At 34.2% G+C, this 25,541-nt stretch overlaps 3 protein-coding genes across 5 annotated transcripts in view; all 3 read left to right on the forward strand.

The window, feature by feature from the left end:
• The window catches only part of LOC127419518 (formin-like protein 3), a 489,255-nt gene that overhangs the window by 363,510 nt on the left and 100,204 nt on the right, over positions 1 to 25,541 (forward strand). The gene's annotated exons all lie outside the window — the stretch shown is intronic.
• Positions 3,045 to 5,553, forward strand: LOC127418507 (peptidase inhibitor R3HDML-like). The gene is made up of 5 exons (XM_051659099.1): positions 3,045 to 3,323; positions 3,955 to 4,073; positions 4,453 to 4,555; positions 4,734 to 4,849; positions 4,944 to 5,553. Exons 1-5 carry the CDS (start codon positions 3,045 to 3,047, stop codon positions 5,086 to 5,088), a joined length of 762 nt encoding a protein of 253 aa, XP_051515059.1. The 3' UTR covers positions 5,089 to 5,553.
• Positions 8,345 to 25,541, forward strand: part of LOC127419520 (hepatocyte nuclear factor 4-alpha-like) — a 28,173-nt gene continuing 10,976 nt past the window's right edge. The window contains exons 1-2 of one of the 3 annotated variants that reach the window (XM_051660979.1): positions 8,345 to 8,490; positions 14,179 to 14,376. In XM_051660979.1, the coding sequence (XP_051516939.1) occupies positions 8,442 to 8,490; positions 14,179 to 14,376 (247 nt within the window). In that variant the 5' untranslated portion in view covers positions 8,345 to 8,441. Of the gene's footprint in view, positions 8,491 to 14,178; positions 14,377 to 23,833; positions 23,963 to 25,541 lie in introns of those variants that run through there. The other 2 variants (XM_051660981.1, XM_051660980.1) reach the window with 2 other exon arrangements.

Genomic DNA, 25,541 nt, shown 5'->3' on the forward strand with positions numbered 1-25,541 from the left:
TTTATTTTTTATTTTTTTGTACTTTTCGTACTCTTGATACTAGATTTTATTGTTTTAGCCTTGTGGCAGAGACAGACTTTTAATATTAAACTATGAAAATTGATTATAGAAATACGAATTGATACAAGTTTAAAACTATGATAAACTAAACAAAGAGTGAAATAAACATAAAGCATTCAAATATTTATTGTGTGTAAATGTTTTGTTTTCCTTTATAAATGAGAAAATGACCTATAACAGTTGTGTGGTTCTTAATGGGGGAAATTTCTGAATCAGTTCTTGATTTAATTATTTTTATAGTAACTCAATTACTTTATTGACATCTGCTTTTGCTAAGGCAGTGATTAAACATAACTGACCCATAGTACTGAATTTGTAACTCAATGCTCTCGATGACCCTGTTCAGTGAAATTGTGGCAGTCAAAGTTGTGCCGTGTACATTGGCACTGCCGACTGCCCAGAGACTGGAAATATTACACATCCTCCCTGGAATCCTACACAGCTGAGACAATATGCTGACTTGTCTATGACTTTATAATTTGGCCTTTGATTAATAGAAAATCCCTTTTACAATATGCTTGCAATAATAATACAATTGTTTTATTGAATAATATTGAATTCTGTAAGGAAGATTAAGGCCCATGCCAGCTAAAACTCACAAAAGTTCCCAAATGACCAATAAAACCATGGTTCAAACCTGGATGATTTCAAAGAACAATTAATAGCAGGCTTTATGGACAAGCACCAAGAATTTGTAAAAAGTTATAGGTTTTGATTAGGACATACCATTTAATGTCACTTCATGTATTTGCGTTCTAAATGCATTTGCCATTAACAATGCACAAGCTTGAATATGAGTAGCCTACAGCCTGACTACTAATAAATGACATTCATAATCCATAAACTGATATATAAATATCTGATATGATTTCATTTTCATTCAGATTTACTGTGCAAATACTGTATGACATTTTGTTTATTCAATATATGTGAGTATATGCTTCTGTTCAAAGAATGCTAAATACCATATGAAATAAAAAACAGACTGATCTCACAGTGAAATCGGAAACAGTATATTGACATTTCTTTAGCTGAAATCGGTTTCTTTCTGTGCTTACCGAAATGCAAAACACTGCCCCTTGTGGCCAAAGCTGTAAGTGTTGTTGGGTGTATGGGCACATGTGAGCTCCATTTTCCATGTGAAATGTCCACGGAGGGGCACCAAAAGCGAGTTGTGAAGAGAGCTGTACAGACTGTAAGACAGTTAATGGAAATGCTTATTTTATAAACTGTACCTCCCAACCCAAACCCCAAACCTAAACCTAACCATCACTGGAATAAAAATTGAGGGAAAAAAAATGCAAGCTATGAATTACGCTTGTCACTGATTATGCAAACGCGATCACTTTCTGGTTTCAATGCAAGATCCAAACCCAGGTCTCCCACTTTGCTGATGCAACATGCCTTTGGTCACGCCACAAGGGAAGGTAAATATGCTGGAGCCGATGCAAACATGTCTGATATGAGATGGCGCTTGTCAGTGAGTAGGCATAATGTGGCCGATCCTAGGGTACCAGAAGTATTGGAATCAACATGCCGACTTCTCAAGTGATCATACGCTGCTTAAAACACCACCCTGCTAAAAAAAAAACCTGGCTTAAATCATGCAGCCTAAGGTGGTTTAGTGGTCTTAGCTAGTTTAAGCTGGAGTAACTACTCTCCAAGCCTACCCAAGCTGGTGTAAAGATGGTCAGCCAACTTAATTGGCCAACTGGTGTCCCAGTCTGGCCAAGCTGGTTCAGCTGGTCTGTGTTGAAGGTTTTAAACTGGTTTAATGGAGACCAGCTGGCTTAGACTGCTGCAAAGAACACATGAAAATCACAAAGGTTAATGGATTTCTTGGAGAGCATGGCTGTTTGGAGCTTTCATGAGAATGTGCTGAAAAAGCAAAAAGCAGAATCTTCCATTAAATTGTTTCCTGAACCTAGGGAATATCCCTGTGGGGGTGGAATAAGAAACAAGGGATTTTCTTTTACGTCAGATGGCCTCAGAGAGTTGGCCCAGTTAAAGTTCCCTGTCACACATGTCAAAGAAATTGTTTGCAAAGGCCAGAGTTTAAGTGGAGATCTTTTCAGCTGCTCTTCTCCAGGCTGTGCTAAAGTGCTGCAATCACTCCTCAAGGTATGTGCTGTGAAGACCACTCCAGCTGAAGACCCCCGCTCTCTTCAGACTGCAGGACTACACATTCATAAGTATATACCATAATGTTCTCTTGAATATGTGTCTTCACATGATGTTAAAAATAATTGTATGAGTTTATTTGACAGTCTTTGCTGATACATTTCTTCTTCCAAAACTGAGAGTCATATGAATGATATCTTCAAAGACTAGTGAGTTGATTATGTGGACTGTTAGTTAACCTGTATAAATTATTGTATGACTGTTAGTTACTTTTTTTCATTGTTTTATACGTTTAAGGTTGAAAAGAATAATCTTTTTTTCTTTCTTTCTTTCCTTTTTTTTTTTTTTTTTGCAATTTAACTCTACAATGTGCTGTCAGCTATGTAATTTTAAGAAGAATAATTAGATATTTTGGTTAGTGATGGTATGAATGTTGCAACTGTGTTGTCAAAAACAATAATTTAGTATTTATACTATGTGATTTTTGGGGCAAAACAAATGCATTTTTTAAAATTAATTATTTGTACCCTTTTGACAAAGCATATCTGCCAGTGATGGCATTATGTTGAAATGTTTATTTGTTGCTATAGTTTAAAGTGGCATGTATATTAGTTTGCTACTATATCCAGTCATATCATCATGCATTGCTTTGGTTACAGCTTGAGATCTGTTTCAATTTCAGAGTTCGGAAATTGCATGATTAAACTGCTAATTGCAGCATTAAGCTGTAGTCAGCAGAGACCGTTCTTTTCCTGAGGTTTAGTATTATTTTACTGGCTAATACAGTGAGATATATACTGTTTACACCGAATTCTTTTTTTACAAGTACAGCACCTGTAGCCATCCAGGTAGAAAGCTGAATGATGAATTTGGCCTGGGCTTATTTGTTCTTTGCTGCCATCTTGTGGTCAATGCCGAACACGACAACAACACTAGCGGTAACCAGTTCAACAGAGCTACTTCACCTCAATGAAGTTTCCATTGAGGCTGCGCTGAACGTAAACAAGAACAGAAGCGACATCAGCGCACCTCGAACCCGACGGAAACGCCATTTCTCCAGCATAGATATGACGGCTTTACTGGATTATCACAACCGCGTGCGCTCACAGGTCTTCCCACCTGCAGCCAATATGGAATACATGGTAGGCTTTTTTAAAAAAAACATTTTATTTTTTATTTTATTTTTTGCTTTAATAATTAATTAGTATTTAAAATATTTTGTAAATTATAATTTATTATTATTATTATTATCGGTTGTTTTTCTATGTTGAGCAAATTGTTATTATTTTTGTTATTTTATAATTATCGTTAATATACATTATTGTTAACATTAAGGTTATTATAAATAACTTTTATTCATATTAATATGAATTACTACTATTATCATTATTATCATTGTTGTCATTCTTATTATTTGTTTACTTATTATTATTACAATTATTTATAATAATAATAAAACATTATCATCATCATCATCATTATCCTCAATATTATTATTATTTGTTTAATTAAAAATAATTATTGTTATTATTATTATTATAATCGTTATTACTTTTATGGTAGTTGTAATTATTGTATTATTATTATTATTATTATTTGTCTAATTATTATTATTATTATTATTATTATTATTTATGTTGAAAAATAATTTGGTTTTGTGTATATACGTTGCATACCAAATTATTAAAGATAAACCTGGGCAATCTGTAGCTGACTCTAAATTTAACTTAATTATGTCTCTCTATAATCTATTCTCTCTCTATTTTTTATGAGGTGTGGGATGAGAGACTGGCTAAATCTGCAGAGTCTTGGGCTTCACAGTGCATGTGGGATCATGGACCACCTCATATTATGCGGCACACAGGACAGAACTTGTCCATCATCTCTGGAAGGTACATTACAAAAAAATTACTTTCAAGATACATGGTAAAATGATGGTATTGTGGTAAAACCATAGTATTGAATGATTATTATATGTCATGGTATTTATATGATACTTCAAGGTACTACAAATAATATCATGGTACTACCATGGCACATGTCCAAAAAACACAGTACGCCATGGTACTTTTTGGCACCTGCCAAGGAACACACACTCACATTAGCCTAGGCTGGAAATCTTTCCATATACTTTGAATAAATATCTCATATCGCATCTGTCAATTCTGCATCGTATCTATTTGAGTGTTCTCTGACCCTGATTATGCTCGTAATTACCATTTTGATATAATGTGGAAGACAGTTAATGGTACAGTGTCTTTCCTCTTGCAGATACATATCAATCACTGACCTGGTAAGATCCTGGTACGATGAAAGACACTCTTTCTCCTTCCCCAATAGATGCAGTGGATCTGTCTGTTCACACTATACTCAGGTTTGTCTCCAAAATCAATAAGCATTTTACAAACCCCTTTGTCAGTGGACCTATCTGAGAAAAAAAAGGCAATTGTATTCTTCTTTTTTGTCTCTTTGTATCACTGCAACATACATCATATTTAAATGATAACTTAGTGATAATTAGGATATTAATATTAGTAATGGCTGTGTTTCAGATGGTGTGGGCCAGCAGCAATAAGATTGGGTGTGCTATCAACAGGTGTTCAAACATATATGTGTTTGGGAGCATATGGAAACAAGCCACCTTATTGGTTTGCAACTATTCTATCAAGTAAGAATAATTCACTATCAAAATAATTTTTAAGCATAATGCATAAGCATAATGAAAGTAATCAAATCCCCTCATATTGCTACTTCTCTTCTAGAGGTAACTGGGTAGGAGAGGCTCCATATAAGTCAGGAAAACCATGCTCTTCATGTCCTTCAAGTTACGGAAGTTTATGCAATAAAAACCAGTGTGACTTCAGATCAAAATCTAGAAAAAATGTAAATGGTTTCAAAGGCTTGTAAAATGTTCACACTCTGCAGGAAACATGAATGCTTAGTTCCCCCATTATTATAAATCAATGAATTTGAAAGAAAAATATTTTAAAAAATTAGCCAATTGAACGCATTTCACTTTATGCTGTAAGGTGTATGCGGTCTTTATTAAAAATGTTTTATATAATAGAAAACCACTCAAACATACATTCATGATGTGTTTCTTCAAGAAGTATATTACTCAGTGGATGTCTTAAAACAGCACTGAACAGCACTGAACTGCTGTGAAATGTGCAGTTAATCAAAAATTGGTCCATTCATCACTAACTGAAAAATTAAGTCAACTGTTCTTGCATCAAACTTTATTTCTGACATTTTTTTTTACTTTTATTTTATTTTTATATCTTCTTTGATTTGTTTTCATGTTCAATGTCTTTTCCAAGGCCATGCACTGTTATACCTATATTTTTTGTACTAAGTTGAATCGCAGTGACAATTCACACTGAGAGTAAAGCACTTTCTTTCTTTTATTCTTCCTTTATGTACAGGTAATAAATTGTCTCTCTTTAGATTGGGAAAAGTATTGTTTTTAGTGGTTTCCAAGTTACTATCTTTACGAAATATGTACTGCACTCATATCATGCAGGGAACATGGCTACATTGTCAACACATTTGTCCTCATAAAAACAGATCTTTTATTTACATTTTCTTTCAAAACACATGTCTCCTACAGGCTGTTGCCACCACCTTCACAGTAAGCACATAGTCAATGCTAAAAGATATAACCACCCAACAGAGAAATGTAAAAACAAATTCCAGTACTTTATTTTAGATTTGGTGGAATCTATTGGACAGTGGGATTATGGTGTACGTGGGAGACTGGCCTTGGATCAACATTTAGAGGCAGAATGAAACCATATTTTTATCACCTCATTAATGTGTTCAATTCCTCTGAGCAAGCCAGATCTGCTGTAAACCCAAACTTAAAAGGCTTTTAAAGCCATAAACGCAAGAGGAGGGCCACTGTCTCCAATCCAATGTTCAGTATAGGGAATACTTTGCCAGCAATTTCAAACATTTGGCTGAATAACTAAACATGGAATAAATCTTGAATAGTGAAATGTCACTAATCATTTCATTTGCAGTAATGTAGGGACATAGGGCCTCAATCAATTGGCTCTTGAATATGTATGTTACAGTATTATCAGGCAAATGGATGCACACAATTAAGGACTGTGGAGACATTTTTGCACATTGCTATTACATGGTTCATTACACATATACCACATCAGTTCCGAGGTGAAATGTCCACTGTGTGGCACTAAAAGCGAGTTAAATATTCTGCCAAACAGATGAGGTTTTTGAGGTTAATGATCTCTCGAGATTTAAATGAACAAAACCTACCTCCTTACCCTAAACCTTACACCTAAACCTTACTTATTGTGTCTTAAAAAGCAAATATGATAAGAAAAAGGATGAAGTTTTTAAGGTTTATTCTTTATCAACCTCCCTACCTTAAACCTTGAACCTAAACCAAACCATCACGATCTCATGAGAAGTTGTACGAATTCGTACAGGTTGGCTAAATCGCATAAAATCATACGAGTTCATTCGTACGAGTTTGTTCATTTGAATTCGTATGAATTCTAGACGTGCAAATACCCGTATGTGTATTATGGAAGTAAGTGAAAGTTCCACATGTCAGATGTTGTGCACATCCTTTTTTTTATGCCCTAACCCCATATATAAAATTAACCATAGAGTTGAGTCTGTAAGGATGTTCTGAAGCGTAAAGAGTATGCTTTGTTTGCCAGAAGACGAGGGAGAGTCACCTGACTGGCTGTTTAAAAAAGCGTATTCATAAAACCCAACTCGAACGAGTTCATGTGATTTAGCCAACTCATACGAATCCATACGATTTCTCTGTGAGAGTGTGTTGACCTAACCAATAATGTCTTATGTGAAAGGGAAAAAGTGCAATAGCTGAAGCAAATTCATAATTTTGCAGTGCTTCTATGCACTTTTGGCTCACGTTGACTCATGTGCTCTTTAAGACTCATACCCCAGGCCTTGGCATTGCAAGTGCAATGCTTTATCAGTTGAGCTACTACTGAACAATTTGATCGCACTTGAGCAAGCTTGCAAATGTAAATGTACTTTAAAATGTATCGCCTTACAAGTCATGCATTATAGTAGAAATATTGATGTCGTAAGAAAGCATTGCGTGAGGAACAGAGTGAAAATTAATTGTTTATGAACTGATAATCAGCTGTTTTGCTTGTGATTTTGGGAAAGTGAATAAAAGTAATTATTGTAGTGCCTCTAGTGTTCAGTTCACCAGGAAAGTGCAGCGATGCATACAACGAGCTAAGTAAAAATTATTTTTCAAAAATGTAGGTATGCAACATGATTGGCCTGATGTCCTAGCAGTGTGACAAATGTGAGTAGAATCTAAAGTTTCAAAACAATCTCTTTCCCATGAAGTTACTTGAAAGTGAAAGCAGCAGTAGAGTGTAATGCTATACTTCTGTCTGAAAGTATCACATTATATTCGTGGGGAAAGCTGTTGAAACTATTACACTGTATCCATTGTTTGAGCAGAAAAAAGTCAGTTTATTTACTTATGCTGTTTATGATCCCATGTCTATGCACAAGGAGCTGCATGTGAGTGAAACTGGTTAGTAGTGATGATCTAATGGTTAAAAATCTGATTTGCAAACACAAAGGGTTCTAGTTCTATTCCAATCAGGGATGGAAATACTGTTACAGTCGAGCCCCTTAAATGAGACGCCTAGATGATTCCAGAGGGACTCTCCTTGTATTTAGTGAACTGCAATAAAAAAAAAAAAAAAAAAAAAAAAGAATGACTAAAGATTACAGGAAATGATAGCATCTGATACGACTGTCTCATGTTATTATCAATGTAATGGAAAATCGGACAAATCAGAACACTTAAATAAGTCTGTGCAAACTCTCCACTCCTTTCTTTTCTCACACGCCTTCCTAGTTTCCTCTTGTCTTGCACTTCCTACTCTTAATGATCCATTCCCAAATATTACAATTGTTGAAAAACAATGCATACTTGGAGAAAGAATTATGACAAACTGTCTATTTGAGTTTTTATCATCCTGTTACCATAGCTACAGCTGTCATATGGATTGGTCTCTATACAAGCTAGGTTACTGTTTAACCTCTCCACCCACATTTGCCCAGATTAGGAAAATCAATAAGATAACAGGAGTACCGGCCTTACCTTGCTCCAACAACACCTTTCCCCAGAAACAAAGAGGGCTGTGCAAAACTTATCCGTAATAATTCCTTAACTTTCAAACATTATAGAGAAAACACACTAAAATACGTCTGTGGGGAGAATAGGAACCGACATGGTCAATGTGAACACTCTGGTTAGCACCCATATGGATCTACCATATGGTAAGTACTCCATCTCTTCCACTCTTTAGATAACAGCTTTCAGAAAAAATCGTGTAACGCTGTGGGTGTCTTGCCGATGTTGGTGTTGAATGGACATTTTGTTCTCTGACATTTCATCCAATATGGTAGCTATCATCGCCATTCGTGAGAGCTTTTAGTGCACAACTGTAATTTGGGAGGTGTGGCAACTCCATGATGACTGCTAAAAAGGGCCTATTTGCAGGAGGGATATGAATATTGTGGACAGAGTGGTTGTAGTTCCTCTTTTCTCGCAGGGGTTTAATGACCCAGTGTACTCTGGAAAAAGTGCTGTACTGGAACAAAACGTGCATTATAGATGATCTCTAAAGCTTTACTCTTCACACCAAACCATACATGATGCTGTCTTAAGGATACAGCTGTTTAATGCTGCTAGAAATTACTGCAAGAATTTTTGCATGTGTCATGACAAAGTCTTTTGATTGTAACTCAGTTATTAATAGCATGACAATGAATTTACATTTACATTTATGCATTTGGCAGACACTTTTATCCAAAGTGACTTCAAGATATACATTTTTATCAGTTTGTGAATGCATGAAAATACTATATGCCATTCTTTATGCCAAGACCTTTCATCTGTAAATATTGTGGAAGAAAATGTTCAATAATTTACACATATAATTGAAAGTTAAATCAAGTTTTAAAGGAATACTTCGGGTTCATCACGAGTTAAGCTCAATCGACAGCATTTGTGGCATAATGTTGATTATCACAAAAATTAATTGTGACTCGTTTCTCCTTTTCTTTAAAAAAAGCAAAAATCGAGATTACAGTGAGACTCTTACAATGAAAGTGAATGGGGACAATTTGTGGAGGGATTAAAGGCAGAAATTTGAAGCTTATAATTTTATAAAAGCACTTACATTCTTCTGTTAAAACTCATGTATTACATCGTCATGGCAACGAAGTTGTAAAATTGTCTATAACACAGAAAAGGTTAGTGAGTGATTTTATCACACTAAAATCATGCTTACATGCATATTGTATAAGTCTAATGGCTTTACTTTTGAAAAATTTAGTATTTTAACATTCAGAAATTGGCCCCCATTCACTTCCATTGTAAGTGCCTCACTGTAAGCCAGATATATGCTTTTTGTAAAGAAAAAGATGGGCAACTCCAAAAAAAAAAAAAAAAAAAAATAAATAAAAAAAAAATCAATATTATGCCACAAATGCTGTTGACTGAGCTTAACTTGTATTGAACCCAGAACATGCATTTAAGCTTCTGTTGCCTTTTTAACATTTTTTATTTGAACAAAAATATTCAGTTGGCCATCTGGAATATGAAGTTGACATTTCCTCATTTGTTGTAGTAATGAATACACAATTATTTGCATTAAGCAACATAGGATGCAAAACAACTGAGTAAGCTAACCTTGGCATCCCTCTGTTTAGTGTATCATTAAACACCTGAACACTGCAGAACTGGCTCTTAGGCCCCTGCTTCAGTCAGTTCCTTGTAGCCAGCAACTGTAGGCTTGCTCATTTGAAATATAATTTCTAACAATGAGGCATTAGAGAAGTTCTCATAATTCAGCATCTCATATTATCTTTTGATACACTTTGTTGAGACCTTATAGCATTAATATATGCCATTATTTGCAAGTGCATAGCAATTATGGGTACATGTTTGTCTCAGTGTAGCTCTAGTGTTTTCTGAAACATTTATATTATAGTTGCATTTTCTTGGCAACTGTGTTTAAGCTGCTTTCTAGATCACGTCAGAGCTGCTGCACTGTGTTTGTGTTGACAAAGAATGCTGTTATAGTGACTGTTGGGGTAAATCCAGGTGTGAAATGTGGTAGAAACAGAATCATTTAGAATAAGGCACTTTTTTTTTCTTTTTTCGCAGTTGGTACAGTTTGTAACATTTTCCAGTAAGGTTGTATACATTAACTTTATGTAACACAATAGTTAATGTGAACTAACAATGAACAATAGTTGTGTTTATGCTAATAAACTGTGGTAACACTTTACAATAAGGCTGTATTTGTTAACATTAGTCAAGTTATTTTATTTATCATTTGCACAGCTTACACGGTACACTGGGCACTGAAATGCTTGGGACAAGGCTCAGGTCACAGAAACAAAGACAATTTAACATACAGGCAAACAGCACAGACATCGAGGTAAATATAGGGAATGCAGATGTAGAGAGGTATTTGCAAAAAGACAGTACTGGGTCAGGAGTAGGGGTTGGATCCCAATATTAAACAATGACCGTAGATAAGTAAGAGTGCGGATTAATTGTCATTGCAGTGTAAACATTGATGTAGTGCAAAAGCATCAACATTAGTTAACTACATTAGTTAACATGATTTAACAATGAACAAATCTTTTACAGCATTTTTTAATCTTAATTAATGTTAATTTCGACATTTGTTTATTATAAGAAGTATATGGTAACATTACTTCATGCGTTATTTTCATGAGTAAATATTAACAGATATTAATATATACTGTAAAAAATTCACTGTTCATTGTTATTTCATGAAAATGAATGCATTTACTAATGTTAACAAATAGAACCTTATTGTCAGTGTTGGGGAGTAACGGAATACATGTAACGGGATTACGTATTTAAAATACAAAATAAAAGTAACTGTATTCCACTACAGTTACAATTTAAATCATTGGTAATTAGAATACAGTTACATTCAAAAAGTATTTTGTTAACTGAAGAGATTACTTTGCATTTTATTGTAATTTGTTTCATTTAATATTTAGTCCTTTCAGATGGAAAACATTTAAACATATAAATGATGCGATCCAAAAAGCATTTGAGCAGCGTTTCTTTTATCGAGAAAATTCACGTTAGATCGTAATTTCTTTTTTTCTAGTAAGACCTTTGATATTAGAGCAAAAATCGTATTCTTGATGATAATTTTTGTATTGTTTTCCTGTAAAAAAAATATCTAAAAATCCTTAAAACAAGATCAATTTGATTTCTCTTGTTTTAGAAACAACACTGCATAAGATATTTCGGTTTTTCAGAGAATGTATTTTTAACATGTGTATTTTGTCTTACTGTACTAGAAGAGTTTTTATAGTCAAAACAAGTGAAAAAATCTACCAGTGCTGAAGAAGTAATCCAAAGTATTTAGAATACGTTACTGACCTTGAGTAATCTAACGAAATACGTTACAAATTACATTTTACAGCATGTATTCTGTAATCTGTAGTGGAGTATATTTCAAAAGTAACCCTCCCAACCCTGTGTATTGTAAAGTGTCACCTTAATTTCTGACAGTAAAAGCGGCATTAGATAATGCATTATGACATAACATAAACTAACAATAACAACAGTATATTTATAAGTAAACATTAACCAAGATTAAAGGGATAATTCACCCCAAAATGAAAATTCTCTCATCATTTTACACATCCTCATGCCATCCCAGATGTGTATGACTTTCTTTCTTCTGCAGAACACAAATGAAGATTTTTAGAAGAATATTTTAGCTCTGTAGGTCCATACAATGCAAGTGAATGCGTGCCACACTTTTGAAACTCCCAAAATCACATATATCAGCATAAAGTTATCCATATGACTCCAGTGGTTTAATCTATGTCTTCAGAAGCAATATGATAGGTGTGGGTGAGAAACAGATCACTTTCACATTCTTCTTGTGTTTTTGGTGATTCACATTCTTCATGCATATCACCCCCCTCCTGGGCAGGAAGAAGAATTTCAAGCAAAAAAGGACTTAAATATTTATCTGTTTTGTCACCCAAACCTATTATATCACTTCTGAAGATATGGATTAAAACACTGGAGTCATATGGATTATTTTTATGATGCCTTTATGTGCTTTTTGGAGTGTCAAAATTTTGCCATTGTATGAACGTACAGAGCTGAAATATTCTTCTAAAAATAATAATTTGTGTTCTGCAGAAGCAAGAAAGTCATATACATCTGGGATGGTATGAGGGTGAGGAAATGATGAGAGAATTTTCATTTTTGAGTGAACTATTCCTTTAATAAATGCTTCGAAAATTATTATTGTTAGTTCATGATATTTAATGCACTACCTAACGTTAACGCATAGAATCTTATTGTCATCATTTTCTATTCAACCACAACAGCTAGTTTTAATCTTCACTATTTATACAATTATGATACTTAAAAAAAATAAATAAATAATGAATGAGAGCTTAGGCTTTAACTATGTGGTACTTTTGTGACTCTCCCATAAATGAGTTATTCACAATCACAATGTTCTTATAATGGTCAAATACTAAGGGGCTCTCTTGCATTGAGAATGATCATCAAGAAAATGCAATATTACAGCTGAAAAAAATCTTGGAAGCATCTTGTATATGAGGACTCTGATGTTTGAATTGCTTGATTCCTACAAACTACACAAATAGTTTCCCTGCAAATGTAAGGGATCACCATCTTAAGTAAACACAACAAGCACTCTTGAACACCTTTTGCCCTCTGAATGCCCCAAATTCTGAATGAGTTTGTGGTGTAGGTCCAGTAGCTCCAGTTGTTGGCTCGGATGCTGTTCAAGGCCAAAACAAGCAGCAACCAGAGTCAACAAGCTACAACCACATAAAATGGGTGGAATGTTGCTAAAAGTACAACTCTTTCTCTGGCTCACATAAGAACTGATCTCTATTCAGTATGCAGCAAAGTTTCTGGAGGTGTTCAAGCCTGGAATTAAGCAATTTCATCCAGATTTCCAGAACGTTTTATACTTTTTCAAGCTATTCCTGCTCAAGTTTTCAACTCTTGGGATAAGAGTTGACAGTCCATATACAGTGCGTACAAGATATTGTGGCATCCAAAAATCTGTTACCACTTGTGCAATTTTGCATTTTTTAAATTGTACACTATTTTTTATTATTATTATTTTTACATAGGACAAGACACAAAATAGGACGACATGGATACCAAGCCAAGGATACAGAACATTTACAAAATAACAGTAGAATAAACAGGTGGTTTTACATGATTGTGTATGTGTGTGTGTGTGTGTGCGCACTATTTTTTAATTACAAACTATTTTATCAGCATAACAATTTGAGTAAAAATGTAAAGTTTAAATTAACATGAATTTCAGAATTCTTTAGTATTTGGTATGTGTATCCCCCATTTGCTTTATGACAGCATGCACTCGAGCTGGCGTGGACTAAATCTGATGATCCATGTTATCCATGTTTGAGAATGTTCCAAAGAGCATCATGTGTGCTTCAGTGGAAGCAAGGAAATCTGACCTTATATACGAATGAGTTAACATGATCAGTCTCACAAATTTGCTTATTTGATTAGTGACCAAGAAACAGTGCAGAATCTTAAATATTCCTAACTGTTTCTACGGTGCCATTCTTTATTTAAAATTTGTTATAAATTCTAAAACTTACATTAGTAATCACAGATTTTCAGTGTGGACTTTTGGACCCTGTAATTTTGCTACACACATAACAGTCTTTGGATTAGCAGCTCGCCTGTGATGCCTAAAAATGCTGTCTAGGTAGGCAACTCACAAGGTTTTTGAACATAGATTATGTTATGTATACATTTGTGGTAGAGTCTAAAGGCCTCAGAAACTGGAAGTGTGAGATATGAATTATGCGCTCTGTACACTTGACACTATTAGGCCATGTGCTCAAGCCCCCAATCAAATCTCATTGTGACAGGCATTAAGGGATTAGGCGAGCTGCCGGTCAGCGTGTGTGCTGCAGTGAGAACAGTGGCTCCCACATTCACGGATACACACAGAGGACCGAATGGGCAGGCGGTTGTGTGGAGGAGGTTGAGGAGCAGGGGCCTGCCAGCAGTCAGGAACACAAAGTGCAGGATGTATGAAGAACATGGGCACTTCAACATCACGCCAGGTACAGGAGTGTGAGGGCTGCATAGATTTACCACCTCTTTTTGTATGGCTGGCGCTGAAAATAGTCTGTAAGGTAGATTATAAATGGAGACCATGCAGTTTGTTTACCTGCTAAACAGAGAGAATTGCTAATGTGGCGTTCACGTAAAGCTGTTCCATTTCCTTGCAGTTTGTTGAAAAGATGAAACAAGACATGAAAAAGTGTTTACAAGTGTTTCACTGCATTTACTGTCATTAATCTGGGGAGAATATGTAATGCAACTTATTAAATAAATAAATGCTATGAAGCAAACACTGTAAATAATAATATCTCCAAAATAAATAAATAAAATAGTTGACAACTTAATTTTTTTACTATTCTTGCTAGTTTTAATCAAGTTACCATTACTCTGTAAGCCCTAAATTTGTCATTAATATAAACAATCAAGTGGTCCTAATTTAACTTTACTTGAATTGTTACGTTTTGGAATCATAACTCAAATATATACGATCCTTAAACTTTGGCTTCAAATGCTACTAACTCAAAATGATCAAGTACAAAATTACGGCTGTGCGGAATACCCATAAACTTTAGAGCTTGAAAAAAAATGACATAATAATTGTTATGAAGAATTAATACAGTTTTAGCTTTTTAGAATATGTTGTTTTGTTGTAGCTGGTTAACAGTCATGATTTGTGTAAAGTCACAATTACTGTAGGGTGATTAATGTTACCTCTAGTGAACTTGGAGCCTGTTAAATTCTTCTTTACTCAAATGTAAATACTTTATAAAAGTGCATATTTATGTGCACTTAGAAGTACTGAGGAGAATCCAATGTGCTCTATAGCTAACCTAGAGTCTAGTCATAATTTTCTTTATACTAAATAACTTGTGCTATTACTGAATTGAAATGATTAAATAAATACAATTATTCTTTAATAATAGATGAGTTAAGTTTACTTTTAACTAGTTAACTGTACTTAAATAAATACGTTCACTTTACTTGAGCCAAATACTGTAAGTGATTACTTAGAAAAGGCATGCAAAATGATTGCCTTGAAAAAAATCTAAGTAAGGTCAACTAATTACATTTTACAATGAAAACATACAGGAATATTGTACTATTTAAAAGCTTAAAGTGCTCCAAAAGAATTATTCTGACTCACGTTTAGTTTCAGAATTAAATGGTCATTGTGTGAAAATATTCCAGTTTTTGGTTTATGACTTTGTTTAGAATGACTGTAATGGAAAAATACACAGTGCTGAACAAAATCACTGCACACCAGAAGCAACAATTTGATATTTACTTGTGATTCAAACCCATAAAGCCTATATGGCTCTCCTCAGTGTCTGTGTGAGGCCCAGGGCTGGAGGAATTCTACAGATGCAAAAGACGGTTTTGTCCACATGGAGGAGCTGCTTAATCGTAATAGGAGCAGTTTCATTACATTTATTGATGGTGACTGAGCCCAATAAAATCTTAGTAAACTCAGATTTGTTTCTAAAATATCTTAGTCTTGTCATTTTAATTAAATAATAAACACAACTGAGGCCATATATACACTCACTATAAATAAACTATATAAAAAGTGGTTCCTAAAAATATTTGGACATTCAAGCCACACTTAAAATATCCTTTATAAATGTCAATGCATTAGATATCAAACCAAGATGAATATATATATATATATATATATATATATATATATATATATATATATATATATATATATATATATATATATATATATATATATAAGGAGAAGAAACAAGCACAGATACACTTTTCAAGCAAAACATTTCAATTATTAAACAATAAAGATACCATTCAAATGTAAGACAAAAAAAAGTTTTGTGCAACTATAATATAAATGTTTAAGAAAATACTATGCTACTCTGTGACAAACATGTAGCCATAAATACTGCACTAAGCTCATGCAAATGATGGCATACATGATTAATGGACACTTTTTCGTTGTCAGATTTAGTGGAACATGTCCATGTAATGAACAACATAGCTTGAGAGAAATTTCAAACATCCACTAAAATGACCTAAACAACTTTTAACCAGTTGATTAAAAATTATTTAAAAAATGGCAGAAAAGTGAAGTTAATTTTGAGAGCATCACTTGTTTGTTGATGCCATTTGGTTTGATATTTTGTTTCAAATGCAAGGAAATTCAAACCTTTGTAGGTGAAAATTCATAAGTAGACTAATCATTTCTTTTTTACATTAAAAGTTCTATATGTTAACTAATGCAATGTGAAACTAACAATAACAAACAATTAACAGTAGTATTTTGTTAAATTAACATGAATTAACATTTAGATAAATAAATATAAAATAAATAATTGTAAGTTCATGATACCTAATGCATTATATAATGTTAATGAATAGAACTTTATTGTAAAGTGTTACTCTTTTTTTAATGGGGCTTAAATCTCTAAATACTTTTAGGTGCCACTTTTTAAATGTCCATTATAACTGTTCTGAATGTATTGTAGAAATTCAGTGTGTAAAACTTTTTATGCAATTGCCCAATACAGTTTATAAGTAGTGCTTTGAGCTGACAAACCAAGATCCAAAATTGGCATCATCCTAAGACTAATGAACAACATAGACAAAAGAGTGCAGTTCGTCCTGTACAGAGTGTCCTTAACATCTTTAAAATGGTTAAACAATAATCACACTGGAAAAAGTGTCACATTCCACAATTATATAATTACTTTGTGCTATTGTGATTTTCAAATTGTAGGAAAATGACTTCATAGAGCACAAATAATTAAAAGCAGACTAAATGGCAATAACAATTAACTGATTATAAACCAATTTATAAGCCATGCCTGACATTAGCTTCGATAAACTGGGGGAAGGTTAAACTTGTTTGGGTAAAATGTTCTATGAGTTGTACACTGTGATGAAAAGGTGATTGATTGGTGATAACAAGTGAGTGATAACTGTCCACGCAGCATCACTGAGCCTGCAAATATGATTGAGTCAACAGGCACACTGATTCTCAGCAAAAAAAAAAAACAGTTAATCATTGAAAGAGCTTTATCAGAAGATGTGATTGATTTACAAAAAGAGCATTGCTCTAAATGTTTATTGATGCAATTATTTACTTGAGTGATGTGCTGAGAGCTTTTGTAAGCTTGATCATTTCAGTCGCATATGTTGTCAAATCTTATTTATTTCCTTAATGGAAACCTGCGATCACTTGACGAACAAGCTAAATATCACAACTGCAAGCCATCAGGAAAAATCCTATTCAGTGGCTTTATTGTGTTTCTGATGAAAAGCATGGCAGAGATAAGCAGAAAGTAATAGCAAAGGTTGGCTGATCCAAATCTGGCCTTTTTATTTATTTATTTATTTTATTTTCATTATTACCCAATGATTTTGCATTTTAAACACAAATACTTCATGGAGGCTGTGCAATATTAGGCCTTAGCCTAGGGGTTTATGATTACCAAGACTACAAATACCCTGATGGGTGAGGACTATGGGAACATCATAGATAACTGTCTCTGTTAATCTTTATGGAGGAAGCTGGTTCGGTCTCAGGTGGCCCTTAAGGAAGTGGTAGTTATTTGGTATCTCTTTTAACTGAAAATGCTGCTAAAAGACGTTTCTTAATATTTTATCTACTCATTTATTTAAATGCATTGGAAATCAGAAAGCCAACAATATTTAAATATATCAAATGTATCTACATTGTAAAAAGTGACAACCTGCAATAGTTACTATAAGGAGCTATTTCTGCCTCATCTAACCCTTAAAATTTGTTTTATTGTTGTAGCCTACCTAATGTAGTCAGGTTGATCCAGACATGTTAAATAATATTTTTGACTTGAATACAAGTTAATTTAGATGTTACCACATGAAGCACATTTTAAAGGTTAACATATTTTCAGCATCTATCAACTATATAGTTCCAATTTACTCACAGAAAAAGTTTATAAGAAAGAGCAATTGAATGCCACTTGTAAAAAGTTGTAAAACTTTTTACATGGCCTGTAAGAATGTTTTGGTTTAAGAATTTGGCTGGGTATCAGTCACTGCCAACATCTATGGATTGCATATTGGCATGAATTACAAATTTGCTTGTAACTTGATTTCCTTGTCTATGTACTTGAAACTTAACTACTCTTGTACACATATTGTTTGTCAGAGTCCTCCATTCCTTGGCACTGATGAAAGTTTGATTAACAAATGGTTTGCATTCTTGCATCTGTTCCTGCTGGAAGCTTAACTGTGAGAATGAGTTTTATCATGTCTACACAAAATCAGCTGACTGAAATGGGTGTCTTGAGATCACCAGGAAATTATGAAATATACAATTAAAGTTATGCATGAACCATCAACTAAAGAACAGAATGAATGGAAATGTACATCTGTCATGACACACATTCTGATATAAATGTATGGAATATTTCAGAATCAGGGTCAGAATCAGAATGAGCTTTTTTGCCAAGTATGCTTACAAACACAAGGAATTTGTCATGGTGACAGAAGCTTCAAGTGCAAAGAGAATACAAAAAATATACATATACAACATATACATACATGGCATCGGATTTAACTTAACAGGACTTTAAAAAGAACCACCACCTGATGAAACGTAAAAGCAAAAGTTTAGACAGAAGGGAGGGGCATTATCCACGCTTATCAGTCCCCTACTCACTTAGTTTGGAATGATACATTTCAAAAGCTTTACATTAAAACTGTGCCAGTTTAAAAATTGAATGAAAAGCAAATGATACAGAATATAGTCCAAAAGCAAATTTCCATAAAGCAAAATAAAGGCTTAATATTTTGCGCCCAAAGACAAGGGGGGGCATGAGCTGTGTGGTTTGCACATAACCTACCATTCTGTTGACAGTCTGTTGTGTGTTCACTATGTCGCCATACTCACATATCTGTGCCATCTACCCCAGTCAATTCACAGTGGCTTTTAACTGACCTCAAATGTGCTGTTGCAAGCATATTACCTCTATCTTCTCCCATTCCTATGGAACAAAGCTTAAAAACAAAATAAATAAATAAAATAAATAAATAAACATAAAAGCAAAACACTATATTCCCAAGTAAATCATATCAGGTACTCCAAGATTATGCTATTCCATGTAGGCCACCAATTCCACAAGATGTGAATTGCAACCACTTTTGTTGTGCTTCTTGTTAGTCCCATTTGGTCAGACAGGTGAAATGAAAAAGAGTGATTGGAGAGAAAGTACAAATAGGCAGTGGTTACAAATGGAGTTTGGTCAGTGGTCGGAGATCCTTATTGTGGAGATAGACAGGACTTTGTTCACAAACTGGAGTTTGAAGTTTCAAAGGGGAAAATAGGCAGAGTTACATTAGCTGTGAGCAACCCTCTGACTTTTAGCCCCAGGCGGTATGGGTGACTGATTATAGTGCAGGACATGACATTGCTGTGAGAGGAGATGATCAGGGCAGGACATGTGCTATGTCATATTGTCTTCTATGATGAGACTCAAAGTACACTTGTTACACCGTGTTGTAGTGTGCATGTAAACATCGGTCTCGGGCCATCAACTAATATAGCACTGCTCTGTCTCATGGGTTTGAACTACTGTGTGCCATAGATTACCATGTGGAAAGCGATCAAAACATGTTTACTATGAGATTAAAGATATTTGGGTTTCAAATAGTGATCCAGTTGCTTTGAATTTGTTTTACTGGTTGGGTCTAAAATGGTTTGGTCTCTGTGTTCACTCAGTAACAGAGGGTTTTGGGGAAAAGAATGCAGTGAGAGTGAAACCATTTAAAAAACCATCAAGAGGTGTGATTCAATTTTGATTAAAAACCTGGTTAAAATCAGTAACAAATACTTTGTGATTAAAATATGACAACAATGTTTTGTAAATGAGGAAAATGAGGACTGATAATTCATTGCCTTAGAGCAATCATGGACATGGGCATGACACTAGTTTATTTTAAATGGTCCTGCAGTGTGACAAATGAATTTTTAACAGGACAAATATTCCATGTAGTCTCTCAAATAATATGAGATAATAAAAGCTGCATGTATAATAATTGAAACTTTACTATACTTTAACACTTAATAACAATAGTTATATAATTACTATACTAATACTGTTGTAACTAATACTATAATAATTCAAGAAATATTCCGGGCTCAATACAAGTTAAGCGCAATCGACAGCACTTGTGGCATAATGTTGATTATAACAAAAAATTATTTAGACTCATCCCTCCTTTTCTTTAAAAAAAAAAAGGGAAAAACGAGGTTAAAGTGAGGCATTTACAATGGAAGTGAATGGGGCCAATGTTTGGAAGGTTTAAAGGCAGAAATTTGAAGACTATAATTGTATAAATGCACTTACATTAATTATTCTGTTAAAACTTGTGTATTATTTGAGCTGTAAAGTTGTTTAAATCATTGTTTTTATGGCAAACATTTACAACTGTAAATTAGTAGGAATACAGCGTTACATCACATGGTTAGTGAGTGAGTTTATTACACTAAAATCATGTTAACATGCATATTGTTTACATCTTGTGGCTATACTTTTGGATCAGTGAGTATTTTAACTTTTACGGATTTGCCCCATTCACTTCCATTGTAAGTGCCTCACTGTAACCCAGATTTTAGCTTTTTTTAAAAGAAAACGAGGGACAAGTTGAAATTAATTTTTGTGGTTATATGATACAAATGCTCTCTACTGAGCTTCACTTGTATTGAACCTGGAATATTCCTTTAATAATATAGCTGATAATTTATCTATACATCTTTTATTTAAATAAAATAAAATAAATCATTTTTTTAAAGAAATTATTAATTTACACCTGATGGCCTGACACATAATTAAAAGTACATGAGTAACACATGAATACAAGTTTATGAATACATAGCCAAACCAACCTTCTAATTTTACATCAGCATACTTGCAGATGTAAATCTGTTAAATATGTTTGTTCACCAAGAAGCTTTGCCCATGTGAGGTAATGATCTAATGCAGTTATCTGCGACTGCCTGCGCTGATTGTTGAGGTGCATGTGAGTGAGGGCCATAACTTTACAGATTACACTTTATAGAGGTCATTCCTTACTTCAAAAAAACATGGAGATGTGCACTGCAATAAGGAATTTAATGGTGACTCAGATAAGATTTGTTCATTGTGAGTCATTTCTGCACACTGATTGTCATTACCCAGGTTAATTGCAGTTGAAGTGAGAACAAATCTTGTACAGAAATAAGGAAGACTAGTAAGTGTTCCTGATTCACACGAAATACCAAGATGTTTGAGTCTACATAATCTACAGATGCAGTTCTCAAAATCACTTCATTACTGTTTAAGATTTACCATCTAAACATCCTCATGCTAGAACTTGCTAATGCATCCTATGATCAAAATAACCACTGTACTGTATACTGGCACATCCTCTAAATCAATCAATCTATCTATCTATCTATCTACTGTATATCATACTTCACTCTCTTTATGCCTTTATACATTTTAGCATTCCTTTGACTATGCAAGTGACGATGGATTACATTCAAACCAGCTATCTTGTGAGTTTAGGTATATTCCAGCTTATTCAAAGCCACCTCAGCACATTTAACCCACAGAGATGGTCAGGTGGAATGTACATTTATCAGATAAACAAACACAGGGCTGTTTTAACAAGCTCAACATAAATAGATAATCCCACATCCTCATTACATTTCACTCAAGAAAGTAACTGAATTTAAACATTAAACAAACAAAAGGCTAAACAGAAACATTACTGTGACACCTCAATTTCTTACAACGAAGGACCTCAAACAAGCTTACATTGCATGGATTTACAGCATACGCTTTCTAATGTACAGCACACTCAGTGATATTTAGGTTGTTTACTCTGATAGCATTTTAGTCATCTCTTCTGTACAAACCATAGCCTGGTTTTTGAGGCTTCAGGGCAGTCTGAACTGAGGAACATTGACCCTTAGGTTGTTCTGTTGCTTTCTACTCTTCAAATATACATATTTGCCTCTGTTTGCCTTGGCTCTTACACTTATGTACTTGAAGTTGGTATTTGCGTAACTGTAACATTTTCCTGTTTGAGTAACCAATAGTTTTATCCTCTCCACTGAGAGTTGGATAACATTGGATGTTCTACTAATTCAGCAGGCAGCACATAATGTAGCATTATGACCTGAGTTGATCACCTCAAGATTTTCGGAATCAGAACCGAATCTCGTTAAGAGTTTAGTCTAGAAAGCCAATAGTGTGGAGACAAAACACTGACAAAAGTGGTAACCTGCATTTATCAGCTCAAGGATCAATTTCTACTTGATCTAACCCATAAAAATTACCTTTGTTGATGTAACCTAATTTGCCATGTAAATTTAGTTGAATTAAATAGCATTTTTTAATTAAATAAAACTAGTTAATTTAGATGTTACCACACATGGAACAGTTTAAGGTCACCTGAACATTTTTTACAGTGTAGAAGTAACCAAACTTTATTTACAGTTAAAACAGCAATGGCTAGATTTGTACAAGTTTGATGTAAAGTAGAGCACCCACAGAAACAATTTGTTTCTGGAACAGAGTTGTGCATCATGTGTATATGCTGAACACTCAAAAGAACAATGAGCTCTTTTACATAAAGATTGCAATTTTTACTCTATGTGAGTTATTGCTGTTGTTTATTGTGCTAGACTTAACAGAGGTTTATCAAACATGTAATTTGCACGTTGAAATGTGGTGGATTTGTTATTCTCAATCTGATCTATAGGAGAGTTCAGTGTGATTAAGCTTTCCCTACTGTCTTTAATGGCACAGCCTAGACAGTCTCTTAATGGGACAGCTAACCCCAAAGTGGAAATTCTTTCATTAACTCACCCTTATGTTGTTCCAAACCCATATGACTTCCTTTCTCCAATGGAACACAAAAGCAGATGTTAGGTAAAAAGTTATCCTCAGTTGTCATTCACTTTCATTCGTGTTTCAAAATGTCTCCACTTTTCTTCCATGGAAGAAAGTAAGTCATTTGGGTTTGGAACAATATGAGGGTGATTAAATAACATTTTTGGGTGAACAATCCCTTTAGTACTTCTCTTGATCTCTTGAACCCTTATTGTGGACCTAAAGTATGAAGCTCAGCATATAAGGTAGACTCACTATCCTACATACTTTGCCCAGTAATGAATTTAGGGCAATGAGACAGAAAATAAGACAGCAAAACCCCCTGTTTGTCTCTGTCTCTGAAAAAACAACAACTCTGATTTAGCACTAAAGAAACTTTAATCATTAACACAAGGGCCACCCCACTCCAGTCCGGGGCTGTGCCCTGGGAGGAGGCCCGGACTGTCAAGCCTCATCTTTGCCCTTGAGGACATGGCCCCTGTCACTCAAAGGTGTCTACCCCTCAGAGGGGAGGGGCTTGGCCTATGAGGGGGTGTCCAAACGCTGTAGAGAAGACAAGTCTTTCCCCCCATCATCAGGTAGCTGAGAATGCGCTTGTCCAAACCACTAGTAGACATGGAGATGGCAGACTATAGTGAGGCCTTGGATCCAGCCTACACCACATTGGAGTTTGAGAACATGCAAGTGCTTGCAATGAGCACAGGTGAGTTATCCACTTGGATATTAGACCCCACGGTGAACTTTGAGACCTTTACTGACTTATATAGGCTACTAAAACTATGGCCAAGTGTTGGTGGCTGATGTTTAACAAGGCTGAAAGTTTATAGCTAGTGGAAGTGCAATTCTTCAGATGTATCTTTGCATTGCCTAGCAGGATTGGCAAGTTTGTAACCTCTTGCACAGAACACCCAATGCTGATTGTAAAAGTCAATAGAAAATGCATTTTTAAGTAGCAGATAAGAAGCATAGTACGCACTTGTATCTTGCAGACATGGTACTCTACAAGAAGAAGAAAGAAAATGTCAGTTCATCTGTCTCCTCTTGCTTGTTCTAATACAGTTGGCTTTGGATAAAATAACTTGTTTGGATAGTATTTCAAGAAGTTTGACACCTAGCATGAATGATTGCTGAGAAAGCAAGGCGTCATGTAAATGTTTCGCAGCCAAGTCTCCCATGTCTAGGTTTTGTGCAACAAATTGATATCCAACCAGTGGCAACCTGAAGTAATCTAATATATATGGTCAAGTTATTTAAAGTTTTATCGAAGCAGTAAAATAATAAATAATGATGAGTCTAATTTATACATTTTTATAAATTTTGATATTGGAAGGACTTTGCTGATATTCAAGTTTGATTGACGTTTGTTAATCAAAGCATACATAAGAATCATTATTTTAACTGAGCTCAATATAAATGCTAGTTACATTAACATTCAGTGTGGAATGTGTTTTATTAATAGTGTATTACTATTAATTAAATTTTTTCTGTTGGTATGAAATATCACTGTGAAGCAAATCATTTTATTTTAATCACACATATGTTTGCACAAAGTTTATGAGAAGACTCTAGTATTGTCACAAATTATTTTCCATTTAGACTATCATCACATAATCACCCCTTCTGATGAGCCATTTACCCTGTTTTGCCTTTGATCAGCCAAAGTCATTACTTTGGTTTTAATGTAATTACCTCTGATTGCCTCTCTAACATAAAAACAAGCATTTCACAACTCTTACATCCTTTAAATTAAGAATACTTATGAAACATTTTCATTGACATATAATGTAATTCAATCAAATATTAACCAAATGTACTGAATCTCTCGGATTAAATCATGTATATAAAGTTTACTTATTTGTAATACAATTAAATTCACAGTCATGTTTGTTTCATGTGTTTAGTAGGTCATCATTAACACTAATAAGAGTTTATATAACCTAACATGATCGTGTTTCAGCTTTTGAAAAGAATATAATCATTATCACTGCTGGATTACTTAGCAAACAGTCCTTTCCAGCACATTTCCATCATGGTGGTTTACAGCTAATTGATTTAGAAGTAAACACGTCTTTTTTTAAAGTATTTTTGCACCTCATGACCTTTTCCCCATTTAACTCCACTCTGGATTAATGAGTCTGATCGGTTCAATCTGCAATCCCAATATTTAGGCTGCAATATTCAATATCACTTCTGAAAAAAAATGTTTTTTAGGATATTATATATACTAGTCCTGTATTGTAAAGTCCCTTTTGTAAGACACTTTTCTTTCCAACATTATTCGC

The sequence above is a fragment of the Myxocyprinus asiaticus genome, chromosome 28 (genome assembly GCF_019703515.2).
Source record: "Myxocyprinus asiaticus isolate MX2 ecotype Aquarium Trade chromosome 28, UBuf_Myxa_2, whole genome shotgun sequence".
Taxonomy (NCBI): domain Eukaryota; kingdom Metazoa; phylum Chordata; class Actinopteri; order Cypriniformes; family Catostomidae; genus Myxocyprinus; species Myxocyprinus asiaticus.

What these genes read in the sequence shown, in the direction of transcription:
- LOC127418507 (XM_051659099.1), top strand. Translation starts at nt 3,045, where the DNA reads ATGAATTTGGCCTGGGCTTATTTGTTCTTTGCTGCCATCTTGTGGTCA. An exon ending in CAGCCAATATGGAATACATG is followed by an intron (nt 3,324 to 3,954) that starts GTAGGCTTTTTT and finishes ATTTTTTATGAG; the next exon opens with GTGTGGGATGAGAGACTGGC. An exon ending in TCTGTTCACACTATACTCAG is followed by an intron (nt 4,556 to 4,733) that starts GTTTGTCTCCAA and finishes GCTGTGTTTCAG; the next exon opens with ATGGTGTGGGCCAGCAGCAA.